Here is a 23,408-nt window from a genome sequence, read left to right as displayed (position 1 = left end):
TAGAGTACCTTGAGATCATGATTACATGACTAAGAGAGAGAGAGAGATTAATTTTTTCTCGTACTAGAGTTACGAGTCAATCTAGTTTGACTAAGTTAGAAAGATTTTAAAATATTTTTAAGGGTTTTGAGCTCACATCATGACATCCAAAAACATGATCCGATGTCATTGGATGTAGAGGAAGAGATTTTAAGAACTTTGAAAATGAAATTAAAAAAACAAGAAGTTGAACTTAGTTTTAAATTTGGGTGTTTGATTGCCGCCAGTTTGTCAATATACCTTTGATGATGCTCAAAACAGTATTATTATTATTATTGGAATTTGAGTTTTTCTATAAAATTTAGAATGCTGTGGTGTTGGATGGCTAATGTGGTAAGTCACGTGGGCCGAACGATCCTTAGTGAGATTTGAAATCTTACCAAGTTTATGAGGAAAGCATTTTTCTAAAGATTATGAGGTAATGAGAGACGTGGGAGTGAGGAATTCCAGCTGGGATTCCGTTTTCCCAATTTTGTTAGCTATGCTATTCATGCATGGGACCCACCGTTATTGAGGGTTGATTTTCTAACTCAACCTGATGGAATAACTCAAAAACTCATTAATGTGGCATCTGCAAGAATAATAGATTTTTTTCTTTTGGGATACACAACTGCATCCGAAGAGAAAAAATTTGTCATGCTTACACATGCTACGTCAATGAGTTTTTTCGAAAATTTCCTTTGTCGAATTATTTTCGAATCACAACTTCGTCACTATGATTTTTACTGAGTCAATTTATCATTAATCCTTAGTTAGGGGATTGTCCTATTTATTTATTACAAAAATTAAAACGAAAATGAGTTTTTTTTTTTTTTCCAAAGGATAAAAAGGTTACTGTATGAGGTAACAGTTGAGCTTACAGATTAGGAACTTAGGCGCGCGCGCGCGCGGGGGGGTGGGGGTGCTCTATTAAAACAATGACACTTTCCCTAGGTTGGCAAGGGAACTTGCCAGGCCGCATGGCCTTGTGGCATCATGCAATAGGATTGAAAGAGAAAAAATTCTATGAACTTTGAGATAAAAAGAAAAAAAAATTAATTTTAATTTTAATTTTAAATATGAAAATTGGGTGACCGATCATTTTAACACCTCTGACCAAGTCTTAAAATTATTCTTTTTTTAATGAGTTTAGGATTTTCTGATGCCTTCTTTGACATATGCTCCTTGACATGGCATGGGTTAGAACCATAGATTTTCCTCGGGTACACAACTATGCATCTCCATAAATATGTGCAGTTGTGTATCTTAAGAAAAAGATTTATGATTTTAGCACGTCATGTTAGGGAGCATATGTCAGCAGGGGATATCAGAAAAATGATTTTTTGACGCCCTCCTTTGAAACACACCCCATGATGTGGCATAGATTTGAATCATAGATTTTTTTTTCGGGATATACAATTGCATATATGTATAATTCGAAAAAAAATATATGATTCTAACCCATGCCACATTGAGAGGCGTGGTGTGGGATTATAAGAAAATCACGATTCTTCTTTTTAATGAGTCATGCTGAAGTGACTCAAGCAGGAACCTCATATCACACTTTTTGACATGAAAGAGAATAGAAATTTTAAATGCTTTTTCACTTGTATTTTGATGAAAAGTATCTATAATTCCATACATTTCACATTAAGAGGTATGGTATGACTATGAAGTTCCAGCCTGAGTCATTTTAACATTATGGTTGTAGTGGGAGATTGCCATTATGTCTTGTAGGGGGCGTCCACAAAATTCAAAACGCCACGTGGCTGATAACGAAGAGGGATTCTTCAAAATTTTGAAGCGAGCTTACCGCTTTAAAGTTTATTATTCCATGTGGCTGTTGTGAAAGTAGGTCGGAAGATGAAACTAGGTTTATCACTTATTCCTGTGAAAACGAAGGAAAAAAAGGTTGAGAAATGGCAGAGACTATCGTTTCGTTTGTGATAGGAAGGCTTGGTGACTTTCTCATTAGCGAAGTAGGTATCCTATACGGGGTACGCAAGCAAGTCGAGTGGTTGCATAGTGAACTGATAACAATAAGGTGTTTCCTGAAAGACGCGGATGCAAAGCATAAAGAAGACTGGTTAGTGACCAAATTGACATCTTCATCCTCCTAAAAGTAGTAGAAGATGATCGGAACGGGACTCAGAGAAGAAGGGGATTTGTGGGGTTTATCAAGAGGCACTCTTCCATCATTAAGCAACGGACATATCTGTACCAGTTAGGAAGCAATCTGCAGAAGATCCGAACTAAAATCCAGGAGATCTTTCTTAGTTTTGAGAACTACGGCATCCAAATGATTGGACTTGGAGGAGGAGGAGAAGGGGCAACAAGTTCTACATATGAAACCTTGGAACAGCTCAGAAATTCTTCCTTGTATAGCCATGATGATGATGATGGTGATGTTGTTGTTGGCTTTAAGGATCATGTAAACAAGTTGGTGGCACAACTGGTCAACGGAGTGTCACAGCGCTGTGTGATATCGATAGTAGGTACGGCTGCATTAGGTAAAACAACTCTCGCCAGAAAACTTAATAATTGTAGTGATGTTAAAGCCCATTTTAATTATTGTGCTTGGATTAATGTATCGCGAGTGCATGGTGGAACCAAAGATCTTTTTCAGAAAATCATCAAGTCTTTTCGGGAACCCACTAAAGAGGAGTTTGAGATGATGCAAAGGATGGAAGTGAAAGAGTTGGAGCACAAACTTAATGCGATTTTACTTCACTATCGATACTTGTTGGTGATTGATGATATACAGAACATACAAGTTTGGCAAAGTGTGAAGAGTGCTTTGCCAGACAGACGGAATGGGAGTAGAGTAATTCTTACTACTCGCCTTATTGATGTTGCTTCATGTGCTGATTCTGAGACTCCTCCCTACAACCTCCCACCTCTAGATACAGAGCAGAGTTGGAATCTTTTTTGCCAGAAAGCATTTCCAAGCAATGTTGGTGCAAGTTATTATCCTCAAGATTTGAAGACTTTGGGTAGAAAGATGGCCATTAAATGTGGCGGTTTCCCGTTATCTATTATTTAACTAGGAAGACTGCTGTTGAGAAAGGAACCGCACGAGTGGCAAAGAGTAATTGACCACATTGATGAACACATTGAAAAACACCTTTCAGTCATTGAAATAATATTAGCTTTAAGTTACGAGGAGTTGTCTTTTGAATTGAAGCTATGCTTTCTCTTCTTGGGCCGCTTTCCAGAAGACTTGGAGATCTCCTGCAAGAAATCAATCCAGTTGTGGGTCGCGGAAGGGTTCATACCACAGGAACAAGAAATAATGGAGGATGTAGCCAGGGATTACTTGAAAGAACTGATTGATAGAAGCATGATTCAAGTGGCGCAAAGGAGTTGGGATGGGTTGACAGTTGAAACTTGTCGCATTCATGATCTTGTAAGAGGTTTCTCTATCTCAAAGGCAGCGGAGGGAAATTTTCTTAGTATATATCCAAATTCTACAGATATTCCCTTGAGGAAAGAACGTCGACATGCCATCCATTATGGTATTCAGCAGTACATTTCTCGTAGATATCATTTTTCACAACCACGCCTACGTTCACTTTCATTCTTTGATCAAGATCGTGAAGGCCCTCTCCAAATCGATCAGTTGGAATTCATTTACTCAGATTTCAAACTATTGAGGGTGCTTGATCTTGAGAATTTCGCATTACACAAATTACATGATGGCATAGGAAAACTGATTCATTTGAAGTACTTGGGATTAAAGGGCACTGGATTGAAAGATCTTCCACAGTCCATTGGCAAGTTGCAGAGGCTACAAACTTTAGATCTAAGGGTGAGCGAATCTCTCATACAAGTACCTAACGTAATATGTCAGATGAAACAATTAAGACATCTACAGTTGATACGCTTAGCATCTTCTCATGCCCGGTTGCAAATTGACACTTTAATAAACCTCCAAACACTAGAGTATATAGATGCTGACATCTGGATGCAAAATGATTCAGTCAATTTGACCAATCTCCGAGAATTGGATGTAAGACGTATATCAGGGTCGCATGGAAAGAGATTCTCTGACTATATTGCCAGATTGAGTAGCCTTAGATCTTTGAGATTGGAAACAGAAGAAACATTCCCAACGCTAATACCACTTTCCAAGTGTCATTATCTCCGTCATTTGATATTGTGCGGGAAGATAGAAATGTTACCAGAGCCACATGATTTGCCACAACACCTCACTTCCTTGTGTTTGAAGGGCTCCAATTTAGTGCAAGATCTGATGGCAACATTAGAGAAGCTCAGAAGTCTAAAGGTCCTCCACTTACAAAATCAATCATATGTGGGAAAGCAAATGTGCTGCACTGAGGGAGGGTTTCCTCAACTCCGAGTTCTACAACTTCAATCATTGTATGAACTACAGGAGTGGAGGGTGGAGGAAGGAGCAATTCCAAATCTTTGCCATCTAGAGATTGATTGTTGCATGAAATTGAACATGATTCCTCAAGGATTGAAATCCATTGTTCCACTACAAGAATTGAAGATCAGAAGAATGCCAAAAGAATTTGAGAACAGGGTTGGAAGAGGAGGGGAGGATTTCTATAAAATCCGACGTGCATCTTCCATCAAAGTCACAAATTATTGAAGAAGTCAGTGAAATCATCTCATGTTGGTTAGTCCTCTCTCTCACAAACGCATGCACGCACATTCTTGTCTATTATATATTTCTGTTTCTTTTTTAGAGCTGCTATTGGCACTCCAAGTTTAAATTATTACTCTCCAATTTCTTAAATTATTTATCACACCCTAACTAAAGATTAAATCATTAAAACACACCATTCAAACATTACAAAAGTTTGGTTCATGTTATTATTTCAACATTACAAAGCGTTATTGATGACTTTATGAAAATGAAGAGGTTTGGTGAAGTTGTTCACCATGCCCCTGAGCTGGAGCACAGTGGCACTTATATAAGATTCAATGGAAGGTTCTGGATTATATAGTTCAGTTACAACTGTGAAAACAGATTCCTTAACAACCATGACCTGATGTGGCAAGTTAATTAGATTGGTTAGAAGAGATACATAGGACAACATCTCTAATAGTTATAACACATTAAAAAATTGCAATAACATTTGTTACAATTAGGACTAGGCCTACATAAAATCCTAAATCTAACAAATAGAAATCTATAAATAAAATAAAAATTGAGAAAGAGTTCGTATTGACATCCAAACTTTTACTTATCCTTAATCATTGATTTATTTATTTTTATATTTTAATTGGGGTATAATAAGTAAAAGTTGGGGTGCCAATAGCAGCTCTCTTCTTTTACTTTCTAAATGCTGATAATCCTCCTTTGCCACAGTAAATGTATGTTTAAGCCTTCATTCTCTCCCCTATATCGCTAAGCTTAGCCAACGAACCCCTACTGTTTTGAAATCTCTTGTAAGGTGCATCTTCAACCAAGTGCTATGGTTTCTACTGTCCATCCAAACCTAAAAATACTAACTTTAATGGATGGACGGTTGATTCAATGGCTATTGCTGGTCATAAAATGCATTGCTAATTCATATATACGAAAATCATACAATATTATTGCCCAATTTGATCTTCGTTGACTTGATTTAAACTAGCCTCAGAACATTCTTAAGATGATAGTTTTCAAGTAGCATTACATACTAGTCCTTTGCATATTCTGTTTGTGAAGATTTGTTTACACATAGTCCAATTATCAAATGAGAGTATAGATTTGGAGTGATTATGTTGATTCCATTGTCTTGGAATGCCTTGAGTAAAGTTCTGCTTTTCATTGATATGGGACAGTGCAAAACAATTGAAAGTAGGAGACTAGAAAATATACAAATTCTCTGAATGAACAACGATTTAATATTACAAGGAACCTTCCATTCGGAATCTATATCACTAAGGAGCAGCAGTGTCTCTCAGTCCAACTCATGTCAAACTCTTCACAAATTGTTAGTTAAACTTGGTCCATAGAAACTCTATACCTCCTTTCACAATATTCCTAGAGAAAATATCTGAAGACACATGATGATTACATGGTTATGTACGGTGCAAGTCTCTGTCATTTTTCTTCTTGTAATTTATTGGGTGTTATTGTGCTACATGTGATGCTCCTTTCTCCGACTTTTCAGAAGCTGAGAACATTTTAGTAATTGGAGGAGTTAATACCACGACTACATTGGGGAAAACATAGATAAACTATTGTCTATTTCTTATTTGAAAAACAAAAGAAAAAAGGTTTGGATGTAAAGGCTCGTAAGATGAAAAATATGGAGGATTTCTTTTTGTGTAGCTATGGTTTAAACTCTAAAGCACTCCAAGAGATTGTACCCTTTCCCCTTTTACAGTGTTGCCTACTTCCATTATCCATTTTTATATGAATTCAAGTTGTTACTGTTCAGCTTCCCATTATATCTTGTCATGCCTCCTATTTTGTTTTTGAGTTGCAGGCATTTTGGCATGTGGTCAGTTGCCACGCTAACAGAGAGCATCGATGAGGCAAGCGGGTCCTGTTTTCCATGGCACCAAGTTAATTTATGGCCAGTCCCCATTCTAATTTGAAGATTTTTGTGTCTTTTTCAAATGGAAGGACCATCATTTCTTACAGTCAAAGAATTAGAACTCCCTTCTCTTTGGCTAGTTTTCACTACATTCATTTTTCATTAGAGGTGGTTTCTGAGTAGTTGTGAATGAAAAGCTTGCCTAGAGTCCCCTGTAAATATAGTGAGACTTGGTTGGTTGGGTGTTGATAGAGTGAAATTGTTGATGAGCTCATGTGCAACACATGGCATTATTGTAGTATGGATAGGTCTTCCTTGTTTGTCTAATCTGGTTTGTTTTGCTTTTGTTCTTTTAGTTTTTATTGCTTGTGTGGATTAAGTCATTCCAATGGTTGTATTGCACTTATTGTGGGAAATAAGAAATTTTATCATCTCTTCCTTTTTCAAAAGATGTTTCTTAATGTTTTGGTTGATTCTTCTCAAGTACCATATATGTTACATCAACATGGAGTTGTATGATTGTTGTTCCACTTCTGTCAAACAGAAATGGCATAAGAGCTATCCATAGAAGTAAATCAATGTACTCCATTTGGCTATGGCTGTCATCCATCAATAAGAGCTATCAGTTGGATGAAGGCAGGGGTTACCAATTAACCAAACCTCTACTTCCCTATTATGAGCTCTGATTGAAGTTGAGAGAAAATAAAGAGGACATTATGGTTGGCTTCAATACTTTACCTTATATGGTTGGCTTTGACATGCACATTTCTCCTCTCATGTTGAGCTACTCAATTTATCCTAATAAATGACTAGCTACAAAAGGATTCTTTTTTAGTGAACGTGTCAAAGCTAATTACTCCTATCTTTTTTTCCTTTTTCTTTTGTTCAAATGAAGAACCACCACGCACAGTTTGATGCACTGTTTAACATGGTATATTGCAGTGGTGAATTTTGTTAGTATCCTCTCACTAGGATACAACCACACAGCTTCAAAGGGGCACTCCAAATTGAGTGTTACAGTGAATTTGACTAAATTGAGTGCTCTCTCAATGCAATAATAATACAATTAAACGTAGACTAGATTCCGTGAAGGAGAGAGGATGCTGTGAGTGCAAAAAATCAAGAAAACAGTGGAATGAAATAGGTAAAAGTAGTCCAAACGATCATCAAACCATTTGTTTGTCTCTCTAGCGCACATGTTCTAATGATTTTTGGAGCTTGGACCCAAATTCCCACTAGAAATCCAAATATCCCCACTGGAAAACCTTTGGATTTCTTAATTAGTATTTAAGACTGAACACTAATTAAGATTTAATTGGGACCCATCTCTATTAACCTTCAACGCTAATAAAATCAGCAATATAAGGGTTGCATTCTAACTCTTCTTTTATTCAATGTGGGACTAAACCAATTGGAAGACAAAATCAAACCACTTTTTCCAAGGGACAATTTTCTATAGTCACACCCTTATAATTCCAATACCCACTAACCAAAAATCCTGGCTATGCCCCTGACCATGGAGAGGGGGCTGACATTGCGATTTGTCAAGTTAACTTGACCACTTGGTTCGAACAAATTCTGGTTTTGAATCAAACCAAAATCAAATTTTGACTCAGCCAAGTTTCAAGTCGACTCCATGGGTATTGAAACTTTTGGGCTGGCATGATTATAAAAGAAAGGTCGGCTTGTGATAAAATCCATTAGATTATTGTTAAATTCATGCAACTCGTTCTGTTCTTTAACATATATAAAACATACCAAAAACTGTTAGGCACTCGTACACAAAGATGGGTTGGTTCTCAAGATACAGGAGACGTACAGAGTGGGTACAAGGGTGGTTAAGCCAGACTCTCTTATCCATCTCTCTTCCTCCACTCCCTTTGCTCGCTTTCTTCTCCATCACAATTCTCTTCCTGTCTCTATCTTATTAATGTTTTATAAGCTTCACCAAAATACTTTTTTAATTAGTTGGATGATTCGAATCGAACCACACATCCAAAAATACATTAAATGTCTTGGATTATAAGTCACAAATTTGCCTATGGACAATTACGTCACTTTCATTTTTTATTTTATCATTTTTGAAAACGTTAGATTCCAATTCCTCCATCAAACAAACAATTGAGATAAGAGGAATAACGAATATTTCTTAAAAATCAATCCTGATCGCCTATGAACTAATACAATTTTTATTTTATTTTATAAGGGTACATTTTTCTTGAAAACCTATATCATCCCAACTGTCCATTTGACGGAGAGCCTCAATGTGAGGTTAAACTTTTATTTGAAAATATGAATAACATGCCCCATTTGTCCCCATTCCCTCATCTCTTCAATTTTTTGTTGATGACATTGTTTCTTGACTAAGACTTTTCAAATATTAATTAGAAATGACCTAGATATCATTTTCTACAACTTTTAAGTAAAAACCTCTTAATTTCTTCTTAAAATCATTCATCTTCATTATACAACTAATCATAATTTGCCCTCACAATAGAAAAATCCTGGCACCCCCTGGTGGCAGTAACAACTTTATTAAAACAAAACTTCATTTTTATGTTGATGGAAGTATTTTTAAGTAAAACGGTCATCGAACTCTAATATTTCAACAAATAGGATTTGATTTTTATATGATGTGATGCCTTTTAACCTTCTGAACAAACTACAGGCACTGTAAGAGAAAAAAAAAAAAAAAGAGCAAATAGCACGAGGGAGGGTCCACTCCCATCCCTTTGATAGCAATCAACCATTTAATTCGTAAAAAAATCACGAATTTTTTTTGTATTTTTGAATGAAATTATTACGAATCAAGTGATTGATTCGGTAAAATTCAGTTTTTTATGCGAAATCGAATTAAACGTATTTTTTAAACTTAAAGTATTATTCGGTTGGAAAACACGATATTCTTTAGCTATCTAAGGAGTCAAACATCTTTCAAATTCCAGCTGGAGTCCACTCAGGTAGGTGGCTGCTCTCTCTGTCTTTTCTTACACAAAGAAAATAGGCTAAATTAGAGTGCAGACTAGTCTTACTACCTTAGTGAGATTTTAAATCTTACTAAGGGTAGTTGATTTTACCTTGTAGAATCCAAATACTTGATCTAATACCAACAGGACTGTAGAGGACAACATCCTATACACTTTGATAAAAAAAAAAGTCAAGTTTTACAGTTGAATTTTAATTTAAAATTTGAGAGTTTGATAAATATTTATTTTTAAAAATTTAGATCAAATTCAAAATAAATTATTTTTTTAAGTAAGTTTTTCCAAGAAATATAAAAGATTGGGGTAATCCATTTGAATTCAACGAGCTTTTTAAGATTTGAAATCTTACAACAGTTAGTAAGGGAAATATCTTTAATAAAGATATCGTAGGTCCATCGTCACAGGTAGAGATTTTATATTTTGATCATTTACTACTTGTCACTGTTAGAGAAGCATTTCACTACAGTAAAATCCACTAAGAAAATAAATGTATAGGAACATAATTATATTATCGAATTTTTTACCGTCCAAATTACACAACAATAAAAACACCTCAATGGTTGACTTTTGGTAAAGTTGTCCGAGAAATGAGATTCCAAAATTCCAAATAGGTTTAGCACGTTAGATTGTGAAGAGGAAGGGAAGAAAAGTTAGAGAAATGGCAGACGCCGTCGTTTCGTATGTGATAGGAAGGCTTGGTGACTTCCTCATTAGCGAAGCAGGTATCCTATACGGGGCACGCAATCAAGTCGAGCGGCTGCAAAGTGAACTGGCAACAATGAAGTGCTTCCTGAAAGATGCTGATGCAAAGCAAGGAGACCCGAGAGTGCGAAACTGGGTGTCTCAAATCCGAGAGGTTGCTTATGATGCAGAGGACTTAATCGAAAATTTCATCCTTAAAGTAGAAGAAGAAGAGGACCATGGGGGATTTGTGGGCTTTATCAAGAGGTGCGTTTGCATAATTAACGAAGGGGTATATCTGTACGATATTGGCAACAATACAAACGATATCCTTAATAAAATCCAGGAAATCTCTACCAGTCTTGCAAACTACGGCATAAAAAATGTTGGAGTTGGAGTTGGAAGAGAAGGGGCAAAAACAAATGAAAAGTTGCAGCTCAGAAGGTCCTCCCCGTATGGCTACGATGAGGATGATTTTGTAGTGGGCTTTGAGGATGATGTAAAGAAGTTAATGGCACAATTGGTCAATGGAGAGCCTTGGCGCTGTGTGATATCGATAGTAGGCATGGGTGGATTAGGGAAGACAACTCTCGCCAGAAAACTTTACCATTTTGGTGATGTTAAAACCCATTTTGATTATTGTGGTTGGATATATGTATCGAATGAGTATAATACCAAAGATCTTTTACAGAAAATCATTAAGTCTTTTCGGGAACCCACTAGAGAGGAGTTTGAGAAGATGGAAAGGATGGAAGTGGAAGACTTGGAGCGTAAGCTTAATGTGTTTTTGCATAACCATCGATACTTGTTGGTAATTGACGATATATGGAGCGAAAAAGTTTGGAAAAGTGTGAGGAATGCTTTACCAGACGGAAGGAATGGGAGTAGAGTAATTCTTACAACTCGCAACATGGAAGTTGCTTCATGCGCCGATCGTGAGACTCCTCCCCACCTGCTCCCACTTCTAAACAAAGAGCAGAGTTGGGATCTTTTTTGCAAGAAAGCATTTCCAAGCAATGTTGGTGCAACTTCTTATCCTCAAGATTTGGAGACTTTAGGTAGAAAGATGGTCGAAAAATGTGATGGTTTGCCATTAGCTATTGTTGTATTAGGAGGACTGCTGTGGAAAAAGGGACCGGACGAGTGGCAAAGAGTGGCTGAGCACATCGATGCACACTTAATGAAAGACAATCAAGTCAAGGAAATATTTGCTTTAAGTTATAATGAGTTGCGATTTGAATTGAAGTTATGCTTTCTCTCTGTGGGCCTCTTTCCGGAAGACTTGGAGATCTCCTGCAAGAAATTAATCCAGTTGTGGGTGGCTGAAGGGTTCATACCACGGGAACACCAAATAATGGAGGATGTAGCTGAGGATTACTTGAAAGAACTGATCGATGGATGCATGATTCAAGTGGCGGAATGGAGTTGGGATGGGTTGAGAGTTGAAACTTGTCGCATTCATGATATTTTAAGAGATCTCTCTATCTCAAAGGCGAGGGAGGAAAATTTTCTTGATATTTGTACAAATTATAGAAATTATGAACCCTCGGCTAAATCACGTCGACATGCCATCCATTCTGGGATTCAGCGGTACGTTTCTCTTAACCATTGTAATCCACAACTACGGTCACTTTCATTCTTTGACAAAGATCATGAAGGCCCTCTCCAAATCGACCAGTTGGAATTCATTTACTCAGATTTCAAACTATTGAGGGTGCTTGATCTTGAGAATTTCGCATTACACAAATTACATGATGGCGTAGGAAAACTGATTCATTTGAAGTACTTGGGATTAAAGGGCACTGGATTGAAAGATCTTCCACAGTCCATTGGCAAGTTGCAGAGGCTACAAACTTTAGATCTAAGGGTGAGCAAATCTCTCATACAAGTACCTAATGTAATACGTCAGATGAAACAATTAAGACATCTACAGTTGATACGCTTAGCATCTTCTCATGCTCGGTTGCAAATTGACACTTTAATAAACCTCCAAACACTAGAGTATATAGATGCCGATATCTGGATGCAAAATGATTCAGTCAATTTGATCAATCTCCGAGAATTGGATGTAAGACGTATATCAGGGTCGCATGGAAATAGATTCTCTGACTCTATTTCCAGATTGAGTAGCCTTCGATCTTTGAGATTGGAAACAGAAGAAACATTCCCAACACTAATACCACTTTCCAAGTGTCATAATCTCCGTCATTTGATATTGTGCGGGAAGATAGAAATGTTACCAGAGCCACATGATTTGCCACAACACCTCACTTCCTTGTGTTTGAAGGGCTCCAATTCAGTGCAAGATCTGATGGCAACATTAGAGAAGCTCAGAAGCCTAAGGGTCCTCCACTTACAAAATCAATCATATGTGGGAAAGCAAATGTGCTGCACTGAGGGAGGGTTTCCTCGACTCCAAGTTCTACAACTTCAATCATTGTATGAACTACAGGAGTGGAGGGTGGAGGAAGGAGCAATTCCAAATCTTTGTTGTCTAGAGATTGATTGTTGCATGAAATTGAACATGATTCCTCAAGGATTGAAATCCATTGTTCCACTCCGAGAATTGAAGATCAGAAGAATGCCAAAAGATTTTGAAAACAGGGTTGGAAGAGGAGGGGAGGATTTCTATAAAATCCGACGTGCATCTTCCATCAAAGTCACAAATTATTGAAGAATTCAGTGAAATCATCTCATGTTGGTTAGTCCTCTCTCTCACAAACGCGCACACACACATTCTTGTCTATTATATGTTTCTGTTTCTATTTTAGTGCTGCTATTGGCACCCCAAATTTAAATTATTACTATCCAATTTCTTAAATTATTTATCACACCCTAATTAAAGATTAAATCATTAAAACACACCATTCAAACATTACAAAAGTTTGGTTCACATTATTATTTCAACATTACAAAGCGTTATTGATGACTTTATGAAAATGAAGAGGTTTGGTGAAGTTGTTCACCATGCCCATGAGCTGGAGCACAGTGGCACTTACATAACATTCAATGGAAGGTTTTGGATTACATAGTTCAGTTACAACTATGAAAACAGATTCTCAACAACCATGAGCTGATGTGGTAAGTTAATTAGATTGGTTAGAAGAGATACATAGGATAACATCTCTAATAGTTATAACACATTAAAACAATTACAATAATATTTGTTACAATTAGGATTAGGCCTACATAAAATCCTAAATCTAACAAATAGAAATCTATAAATAAAATAAAATTTGAGAAAGAGTTCCTATTGACACCCAAACTTTTACTTATCCTTAATCATTGATTTATTTATACTTATATTTCAATTTGGGTATAATAAGTAAAAGTTGGGGTGCCAATAGCAGCTCTCCTCTTTTACTCTCTAAATGTTGATAATCCTCCATTGCTACAGTAAATGTATGTTTAAGCCTTCATTCTCTCCCCTATATTGCTAAGCTTAGCCAACGAACTCCTACTGTTTTGAAATCTCTTCAACCAAGTGCTATGGTTTCTGCTGTCCGTCCAAACCTAAAAATACTAACATTAATGGATGGACGATTGATTCAATGGCTATTGCTGGTCATAAAATGCATTGCTAGTTCATATATACGAAAATCATACAATGTTATTACCCAATTTGATCTTCGTTTGATTTGATTTAAACTAGCCTCAGAACATTCTTAAGATGATAGTTTTCAAGTGGCATTACATATTAGTCCTTTGCATATTCTGTTTGTGAAGATCTGTTTGTGAAGATTTGTTCAAACATATAATCCAATTATCAAATGAGAGTATAGATTTGGTGTGATTATGTTGATTCTATTGTCTTGGAATGCCTTGAGTAAAGTTCTGCTTTTCATTGATATGGGACAGCGCAAAACAATTGAAAGTAGGAGATTAGAAAATATACAAATTTTCTCTGAATGAACAATGATTTAATATTACAAGTACCCTTCCATTCGGAATCTATATCACTAAGGAGCAGCAGTGTCTCTCAGTCCAACTCATGTGAAACTCTTCAAAAATTGTTAGTTAAACTTGGTCCATAGAAACTCTATACCTCCCTTCACAATATTCCTAGAGAAAATATCTGAAGACACATGATGATTACATGGTTATGTATGATGCAAGTCTATATCATTTTTCTTCTTGTAATGTATTGGGTGTTATTGTGCTACATGTGATGCTCCTTTTCTCCGACTTTTCAGAAGCTGAGAACATTTTAGTAATTGGAGGAGTTAATACCACGACTACATTGGGGAAAACATAGATAAACAAACTATTGTCTATTTCTTATTTGAAAAACAAAAGAAAAAAGGTTCGGTTGTAAAGGCTCATAAGATGAAAAAGATGAAGGATTTATTTTTGTGTAGCTATGGTTTAAACTCTAAAGCACTCCAAGAGATTGTACCCTTTCCCCTTTTACAGTGTTGCCTACTTCCATTATCCATTTTTATATGAATTCAAGTTGTTACTGTTCAGCTTCCCATTATATCTTGTCATGCCACCTATTTTGCTTTTGAGTTGCAGGCATTTTGGCATATGGTCAGTTGCCACACTAACAGAGAGCATCAACAAGCCTAGCATGATGGGTCCTGTTTTCCATGGCACCAAGTTAATTTATGGCCAGTCCCCATTCTAATTTGAAGATTTTTGTCTTTTTCAAATGGAAGGACCATCATTTCTTATAGTCAAAGAATAAGAACTCCCCTCTCTTTGGCTAGTTTTCACTACATTCATTTTTCATTAGAGGTGGTTTCTGCGTAGTTGTGAATGAAAAGCTTGCCTAGAGTCCCCTGTAAATATAGTGAGACTTGGTTGGTTGGGTGCTGATAGAGTGAAATTGTTGATGAGCTCATGTGCAACACATGGCATTATTATTGTATGGATAGATCTTCCTTGTTTGTCTAATCTGGTTTGTTTTGCTTTTGTTCTTTTAGTTTTTATTGCTTGTGTGGATTTAGTCATTCCAATGGTTGTATTGCACTTATTGTGGGACATAAGAAATTTTATTATCTCTTCCTTTTTCAAAAGATGTTTCTTAATGTTTTGGTTGATTCTTCTCAATTACCATATATGTTACATCAACATGGAGTTGTATGATTGTTGTTCCACTTCTGTCAAACAGAAATGGCATAAGAGCTATCCATAGAAGTAAATCAATGTACTCCATTTGGCTACGGCTGTAATCCATCAATAAGAGCTATCAGTTGGATGAAGGGAGGGGTTAACAATTAACCAAACCTCTATTTCCCTATTATGAGCTCTGATTGAAGTTGAGAGAAAATAAAGAGGACATTATGGTTGGCTTCAATACTTTACCTTATATGGTTGGCTTTGACATGCACATTTCTCCTCTCATGTTGAGCTACTCAATTTATCCTAATAAATGACTAGCTACAAAAGGATTCTTTTTTAGTGAACGTGTCAAAGCTAATTACTCCTTTCTTTTTTCTTTTGTTCAAATGTAGAACCACACACAGTTTGATGCACTGTTTAACATGGTATATTGCAGTGGTGAATTTTGTTAGTATCCTCTCTCTAGGATACAACCAACCACGCTTCAAAAGGGCACTCCAAATTGAGTGTTACAGTGAACTTGACTAAATTGAGTGCTCTCTCAATGCAATAATAATACAATTAAACGTAGACTAGATTCCGTGAAGGAGAGAGGATGCTGTGAAAATTTGAGTGCAAAAATCAATAAAACAAAGGGATGAAATAGGCAAAAGTAGTCCAAACGATCATCAAACCATTTGTTTGTCTCTCTAGCGCACATGCTCTAATGATTTTCAGAGCTTGGACCCAAATCCCCACTAGAAAACCTTTGGATTTCTTAATTAGTATTTAAGATTGAGTTTGGACCCATCTCTATTAACCTTCAACGCTAATAAAATCAGTAATGTAAGGGTTGCATTCTAACTCTTCTTTTATTCAATGTGGGACTAAACCAATTGGAAGACAAAATCAAACCACTTTTTCCAAGGGACAATTTTCTATATTCACACCCTTATAATTCCAATACCCACTAACCAAAAATCCTGGCTATGCCCCTGACCATGGAAAGGGGGCTGACATTGCGATTTGTCAAGTTAACTTGACCACTTGGTTCGAACAAATTCTGGTTTCGAATCAAACCAAAATCAAATTTTGACTCAGCCAAGTTTCAAGTCGACTCCATGGGTTTCGAAACTTTTGGGCTGGCATGATTATAAAAGAAAGGTCGGCTTGTGATAAAATCCATTAGATTATCGTTAAATTCATGCAACTCGTTCTGTTCTTTAACATATATAAAACTTGCCAAAAACTGTTAGGCACTCGTACACAAAGATGGGTTGGTTCTCAAGATACAGGAGACGTACAGAGTGGGTACAAGGGTGGTTAAGCCAGACTCTCTTATCCATCTCTCTTCCTCCACTCCCTTTGCTCGCTTTCTTCTCCATCACAATTCTCTTCCTGGCACTCACCAAGTACATAGACTACAGGGTCGAGATGCACAAAACTACCATCACCTTCCATCTTCTCCTCTTCATGCTGCCCGTTATGCTGGTCTTAATTGTACAATCTATTTCTGTTAATGGGAGGTTCATCTTTAGGATTCCACGTCCAGACCATGATTCAATACATCGAGCTGGAAGTTCACCTTTGGGCGTCGCGTTTCTAGTTGTGCTGCTTCTGGTGATGATCTCTTACCAATCTTCATTTCATTCCGACTGGTTTGGACATCTGTGGAAGTCATATTAAGTAACCAAATCTTGTAAATTAGATATTAATTAGTGCTTTATTATGGCTAATAGGAGACTAGTTGATAGTAATGGAAACATGTATGTATGATCTAAGCATGCAACGTAGTACAAATAAAAGGTGTCTTCTAGCGTTTTGTTAGATCAAACTTATCTGTTATTCTATGCATAAATACCAAAATTTTCCATTTGTTTGCTACATAAATGCCAAATTAAGTTATATCAACTTACAAGCATTTTCACTCTAGGCAAACACTCAGGCCGAACTAGTCGGGTAATTTAGGATTAGGGAATAAAATGGGTCGACTCAGGTCCAATGTGAGTATATCCATATTCACATTCGGATAAAAAATTTGAATCTGGACTTGGTATTCGGATCATACTAACGAAGACCATATTCTCACTCGTGTCAGGTTGGGTAAGTGGCATTAACCATTTTTTTAAATCCAAATCTACTCCAAGGATCCAAATAAACTAAATTGGATTTTTGGATCACTCGGATTTCAGATTAAGTCCAATCCATTTTTTACCCTATTTAGTATTGTCCAGTGCTAGGATGTCTTCGAACAAGCTTGACCAAAACTGAAGAAGCTACGCTGATTCTAAATTCGATATATATTTATTAGGTCAGACCACTGATGTAGGACGGACCTGGTCTTATATAATTTTGCTGGAAAATGAGCCTAATCTGGTCCTGTAAGAGCAAGTCCAACCGTGCTGCAAAACTCTGATTTTTAGAGATAAAACCCCCGAAGCAAGCTCCAACCGGACTTCATTTTGAAGGCTTGGGGATCCAAATCACTATTTACGGCTCTTAATTAGAGCCCCACAGATTTTTGAAGTCCCGGGCTCCATCACTTTCATCCTTTACGTAAATATCAATTGCATCTTCTTTTTTTAAATAAATAACTATCATTTTTACCCTTATTTTTTCATGTAACATATTTTAAATGCCCCTTCTTTCCTTTACTAATTTTAAATTATTTTCCTTCATTATTTTAAAAATCAAACCAAACCAATTAATCAATCAAGTTTAATGGAAATTTGTTCTAAATTATATTATATAGTATGTGACCCACCAATTTTTTGAATTTTTTTCTTTCTAATTGAACTGTAAAATAATTAAAAGTTGGGGTGCCAATAACAACTCTCTTTCCTTTTTTTCTTTTATTTTTCCTTTTATATATATATATATATATATATATATATATATATATATATATATATATATATAATATATATATATATATATATATATAGGGAAATGTTCAGTACCCTTAGTTTTACCACACACTTTAACAAATGTTTTTTGTCCTACATGGGTTAGAAGTTTTGGAATGAGTTGATTTTTGGTGAGAATGATCTCTATGATTAGAAGATCATCCTCCCCAAAAATCAGCCCATTCCGAAATGTTTAGCCCCATGTTTACACGTTGAAAAATCGTGGACCGTCCATTTTTTGTAAATCAATTTTGATGGGGTTAGAAGTTTTGGAATGAGCTGATTTTTGGTGAGGATGATCTCCTCACCATAGAGATCATCCTCACCAAAAATCAGCTCATTCCAAAACTTCTAACCCATGTAAGACAAAACGCGTTTGTTAAAGTGTGTGGTAAAACTAAGGGTGGCGAACGGGACCCATATATATATATATATATATATATATGGGAAATGTTCAGCACCCTAAGTTTTACCACACACTTTAACAAACGTTTTTTGTCCTACATGGGTTAGAAGTTTTGGAATGAGTTGATTTTTGGTGAGGATGATCTCTATGATTAGAAGATCATCCTCCCCAAAAATCAGCCCATTCCGAAATGTTCAGCCCCATGTTTACACGTTGAAAAATTGTGGACCGTCCATTTTTTGTAAACCATTTTTGATGGGGTTAGAAGTTTTGGAATGAGCTGATTTTTGGTGAGGATGATCTCCTCACCATAGAGATCATCCTCACCAAAAATCAGCTCATTCCGAAACTTCTAACCCATGTAAGACAAAACGCGTTGTTAAAGTGTGTGGTAAAACTAAGGGTGGCGAACGGGACCCTATATATATATATATTATATATATATATATATATATATATATATATTATATATATATATATATATATATATACATATATACATATATATATATGGGAAATGTTCAGCAACAAACATTTTGACAAACATTTTGGCAAAACATTTTTGAAAATATGGGTAACAGGTTTTGGAATGGGCTGATTTTTGGTGAGGATGATCTCTACAGGGAATAGATCATCATCACCAAAAATCAGCCCATTCCAAAACTTCTAACCCATCAAAAATGGTTTACAAAAAATGGACGGTCCACGATTTTTCAACCTGTTAACATGGGGCTAGAAGTTTTGGAATGGGCTGATTTTTTATGAGGATGATCTCCTCACCGTAGAGATCATCCTCACCAAAAATCAGCCCATTCCAAAACCTCTAACCCATGTTTTGAAAAATGTTTTGCCAAAATGTTTGTCAAAATGTTTGTTGCTGAAAGGGACCCTATATATATATATATATATATGGGTAGCGTTCAAGGGCAAACTTTTTAGCAAACTTTTTGGCAAAACATTTTTCAAAACATGGGTTAGAGGTTTTGGAATGGGCTGATTTTTGGTGAGGATGATCTCTACGGTGAGGAGATCATCCTCACCAAAAATCAGCCCATTCCAAAACTTCTAACCCATGCTTACAAGCTGAAAAATTGTGAACTGTCCACTTTTTGTAAACTGTTTTTGATGGGGTTAGAAATTTTGGAATGTGCTGATTTTTGGTGATGATAATCTCCTCACCGTAGAGATCATCCTCACCAAAAATCAGCCCATTCCAAAACCTCTAACTCATGTTTTGAAAAATGTTTTGCCAAAAAGTTTGCTAAAAAGTTGGCCATTGAACGCCCCCTATATATATATATATATATATATATATATGGGAAATGTTCAGCACCCTAAGTTTTACCACACACTTTAACAAACGTTTTTTGTCTTACATGGGTTAGAAGTTTTGGAATGAGCTGATTTTTGGTGAGGATGATCTCTATGATTAGAAGATCATCCTCCCCAAAAATCAGCCAATTCCGAAATGTTTAGCCCCATGTTTACACGTTGAAAAATCGTGGACCGTCCATTTTTTGTAAATCAATTTTGATGGGGTTAGAAGTTTTGGAATGAGCTGATTTTTGGTGAGGATGATCTCCTCACCATAGAGATCATCCTCACAAAAAATCAGCTCATTCCGAAACTTCTAACCCATGTAAGACAAAACGCGTTTGTTAAAGTGTGTGGTAAAACTAAGGGTGGCGAACGGGACCCTATATATATATCATATTCATTAGGAAAAACAGAGGAAACCTCAATATTTTTTATTGTTATTGTTAACGAAAATTAGTCTATTATTCTTTGAGTAAACTAAAATATTGTCATTTTACCAAAATATGCATTGAAAATTATGAAATTCTCAATTCAAGGCACTATTCATTTTTATTTTGTAAATGGTAAACTATCATTTTAACAAACCTAAAATAGGGAAAATATTTACTGTGAAACATTAATTTTTTTTGTTGTTGTTGGTGCTATGAGTGAAATATTTCATTTCAAAAAGATAATTTAACATTTTCACAGAAAAACTGAATAGTTCGCTTAAATGAGAAATAAAAAAATTCAACCTTTTTGGGAACCTCCGTAAATAAATTATTTATGGAAGAATAACGAAGCATATAAATAAAATCATCTATCAATTCATAATATAGATTATTAATACTAATTAATATGATCATATAATTTGTTCATATTTCATCTAACAAATACAAGCAACCAACCAGTCATAATTCACAAATAAAACACACATGTATTGTCACCTTAGTATTAGTCCTTTAACCAAACCAACTATCAAGAAAGGTAGATTGGTAAGACACCATGACAAGCAGCAGAACTATCAAAACAGCCACACCCCATGGAGAAGCACCTTCGGATGGGAGATGGTGGGTCCTCAACCGACGATCATATGGTGATCGAGCAAATAGAAGCTCGGGATTCTCTATTGAAGACAACCAACGCACTGCGAACACTAAGAATATAGGAATAGCCTTGAGTATCCAACCTATTTGTTCCTCAGTGGTCTCTTTCAGGGATTCATAGGAGAAGAACCAAGAGTTACCAAGGAAGATGAAGATTACAGCTAAAATTATCAGAACTGGATATGGGACAGGGTTTAACCTGAATACATCTAAAATAGATGAGTTTTGGTGTCTCCCTGAATAGGCCATTAATGGCTTTCTGTGAAAACCTTACAGTGTGAGAAGGGTGTTTAATTTAATCACACAATCAACATGTATGTTCTAAGTTAATAACATTTTCGTTGCAAGATTTGGTATGTACGCAACTGCCAAATTATGTTGATTTGGGCGTTTTGACGCCGTGGATCTCACTTCTTAACATCTAGTAACTTTCGGTCAACATGATGTGAAAGGTATCCATTTGTTTATTCTCCAAGGCTATTTAGTTTGGTAGCTCGTGAAGTAGCAGATGTTTTCTCCTATAAAGAGTCCTCCGGCCTTTTATTCATTAGCATTGCAATTTATCAAGCTGGGCATTTATCGCGAGATTTTGAATTTGAATCGTGTTGGAGTGAGTAGGGACCGCAAGATTGACCTCAATTCCCACTCTGCTGATGATGTAGAGGTGTGCACCACACCGTAGATTATTTTCCTCGTATCTCGATGAAAAGAATTTATGGTTTCTTACTCACCTCAGCGTCAGCAAAATGCGAATTGAGGTCAAATTTTGAAGTCTCTCCGAAACTATTATTTGAATTTATAAGTAGAATTTCTTATTGAAAAATGCTAAAGTGACTGCATAGGAAACTGTATTCAACACTAAATTGACATGGAAATAAGCTCAGAATCATTGATGTTTTCGTCAAGAAGTACAGTGTAAGTCAATTTCATAGGAAGTCACGTTAGCATTTTTCTTCTTATTTCATATAAGGAAAAGGAAAATGTTGAACTAGTTTCTCTAACATTGTCATGATAGGGCAGTGTGTAGAGAACCGTAGATTTCTTGTCTTGTATCTCAAAAAAAAAGTAATTCATTGTACTTTGCACACTACCATGTTGACAAAGTGTTACGAGCAATGTCAAAGAAAATTGTTCAGAATGATTCTAAATTGTTACAACTCTAGTGGCCTGTCAAGATGACCATCATATTCATCATCTTCATGAGCACCATGATCTTCATCGCTTATTTTCATATATTGGACTCTAGATGACTTATCAATTCTCACTCGATAAATGGTTACAGTTGTCAACTAGTAGCTAAAAAGGCATGATAACAACTTCAACCATGGAAAGTTACACGTTGGAGACAATTTTTTGAAGTTCAGGGTTCCAATAAAGCAACTTCAGCCGATTGCCAACTTTCACCCCTAATCTCTATGGGGCGCGGACCTCTCTACTAGGTTTTTCCCATAGCACTTTTTTCACAATCAAGAGAGTAATGTTGAAAAAAAATATAAAGCCTCATACCCTCAAAGGTTTCATGGCCTAGATGGGATTTAAAAGAGAAAAAAAAAAAAAAAAAAGACAACGGAAAAAACCTTTTGAGAGCTAATCAAAAGCTTTGTAAATGTGTGGTCATTAACCCCCATATTTAAACGAATTGATTTTGTTATCTTGTCGGCATTGCACTATCTCAAATGTTAAAATGAAAAAAAATGATACATGTTGCTATAATATCCACACTAGCTATATTATTGAGGTCTCGGTCTTAAAAGCATACATGTGGAGTACATGTTAATTGTTAAAGGTTTGAGAACATGTAAAGAATCTTCTAGTTCTATAATATAATAATATTCTGATAAAAAACTCGTCCGACAATTTGATGTATGTGGGGATGTTTTCATATAAACAAGGTGAGATGTGAGGGGGTTTAGGTAGGAGTAGGTTTGGGTCTACATCAACCCATGTTATCATGTCAATTATGCGTATTGTTTTAAATATCCGTCGTTTTCTCAACCTGGTTGATTTTTTCAACTATTATATATTTGATTTTTCGAACAAAAGATTGGTAGTCCTTCCACGTAAATGGAAAGAAAGCATAAATTTTTGGATGTGAGACCTATCGAATTGTTTCTATCCACAGTAGTTCTTATCCCCCATCATTCTATATCTTATTATACAAGATTTTGATAACTATTATGATTATCAAGCCAACATTTTGTAACCACACAATAATAACAATAAATAATTCTGAGTAGGGTGTAAGCCTGATATTATTCAATTAGGTATGTCCAAATTAGAGTTTGAAAAAGATATCTGGTATCTAAACTCGTTCTTAATTAAGTTTGATGAATATTATAAATTAGTATCCAAAATTCAATCTGATTAATTTATTAAATATTCAACAATATTTGATTTTGTGGGATGATAAAAACGTAACATATTCATGATACCAACAGCCTAGATTCACAATACAACACGACAAACAATAC

At 35.9% G+C, this 23,408-nt stretch overlaps 3 protein-coding genes and 1 pseudogene across 4 annotated transcripts; 3 read left to right on the top strand and 1 right to left on the bottom strand.

Annotated features, from left to right (window-relative positions):
* Window positions 1-1,868: 1,868 nt before the first annotated feature.
* Window positions 1,869-6,964, top strand: LOC147407505 (disease resistance protein RPP13-like; annotated as a pseudogene). Its single transcript, XR_015176812.1, has 2 exons — window positions 1,869-4,660; window positions 6,465-6,964. The product of XR_015176812.1 is annotated as a disease resistance protein RPP13-like (transcript).
* A 3,117-nt stretch (window positions 6,965-10,081) lies between these two features.
* Window positions 10,082-15,099, top strand: LOC147407504 (disease resistance protein RPP13-like). Its single transcript, XM_086436096.1, has 2 exons — window positions 10,082-12,881; window positions 14,696-15,099. Exon 1 carries the CDS (start codon window positions 10,158-10,160, stop codon window positions 12,852-12,854), a length of 2,697 nt encoding a protein of 898 aa, XP_086292222.1. The 5' UTR covers window positions 10,082-10,157; the 3' UTR covers window positions 12,855-12,881; window positions 14,696-15,099.
* Window positions 15,100-16,495: 1,396 nt separating this feature from the next.
* Window positions 16,496-16,909, top strand: LOC147407503 (uncharacterized). Its single transcript, XM_086432605.1, has one exon. The coding sequence runs from the start codon at window positions 16,496-16,498 to the stop codon at window positions 16,907-16,909; it is 414 nt and encodes a 137-aa protein (XP_086288731.1).
* Window positions 16,910-20,652: 3,743 nt separating this feature from the next.
* On the bottom strand, window positions 20,653-21,292 carry LOC147407502 (uncharacterized). The gene has a single exon (XM_086436095.1). The coding sequence runs from the start codon at window positions 21,184-21,186 to the stop codon at window positions 20,794-20,796; it is 393 nt and encodes a 130-aa protein (XP_086292221.1). The 5' UTR covers window positions 21,187-21,292; the 3' UTR covers window positions 20,653-20,793.
* Between the last annotated feature and the right edge of the window lie 2,116 nt (window positions 21,293-23,408).

Source organism: Akebia trifoliata, chromosome 3, assembly GCF_017979445.1.
Source record: "Akebia trifoliata isolate Shusen 1 chromosome 3, ASM1797944v1, whole genome shotgun sequence".
NCBI lineage: Eukaryota > Viridiplantae > Streptophyta > Magnoliopsida > Ranunculales > Lardizabalaceae > Akebia > Akebia trifoliata.
The sequence above is the reverse complement of the archived record's forward strand: the minus strand, read 5'-3'. Positions and strand labels throughout refer to the sequence as shown.

Excerpts from the sequence above, each read along its gene's own strand:
- LOC147407503 (XM_086432605.1), top strand. The coding sequence starts at position 16,496 with ATGGGTTGGTTCTCAAGATACAGGAGACGTACAGAGTGGGTACAAGGG.
- LOC147407504 (XM_086436096.1), top strand. The coding sequence starts at position 10,158 with ATGGCAGACGCCGTCGTTTCGTATGTGATAGGAAGGCTTGGTGACTTC.
- LOC147407502 (XM_086436095.1), bottom strand. The coding sequence starts at position 21,186 with ATGGCCTATTCAGGGAGACACCAAAACTCATCTATTTTAGATGTATTC.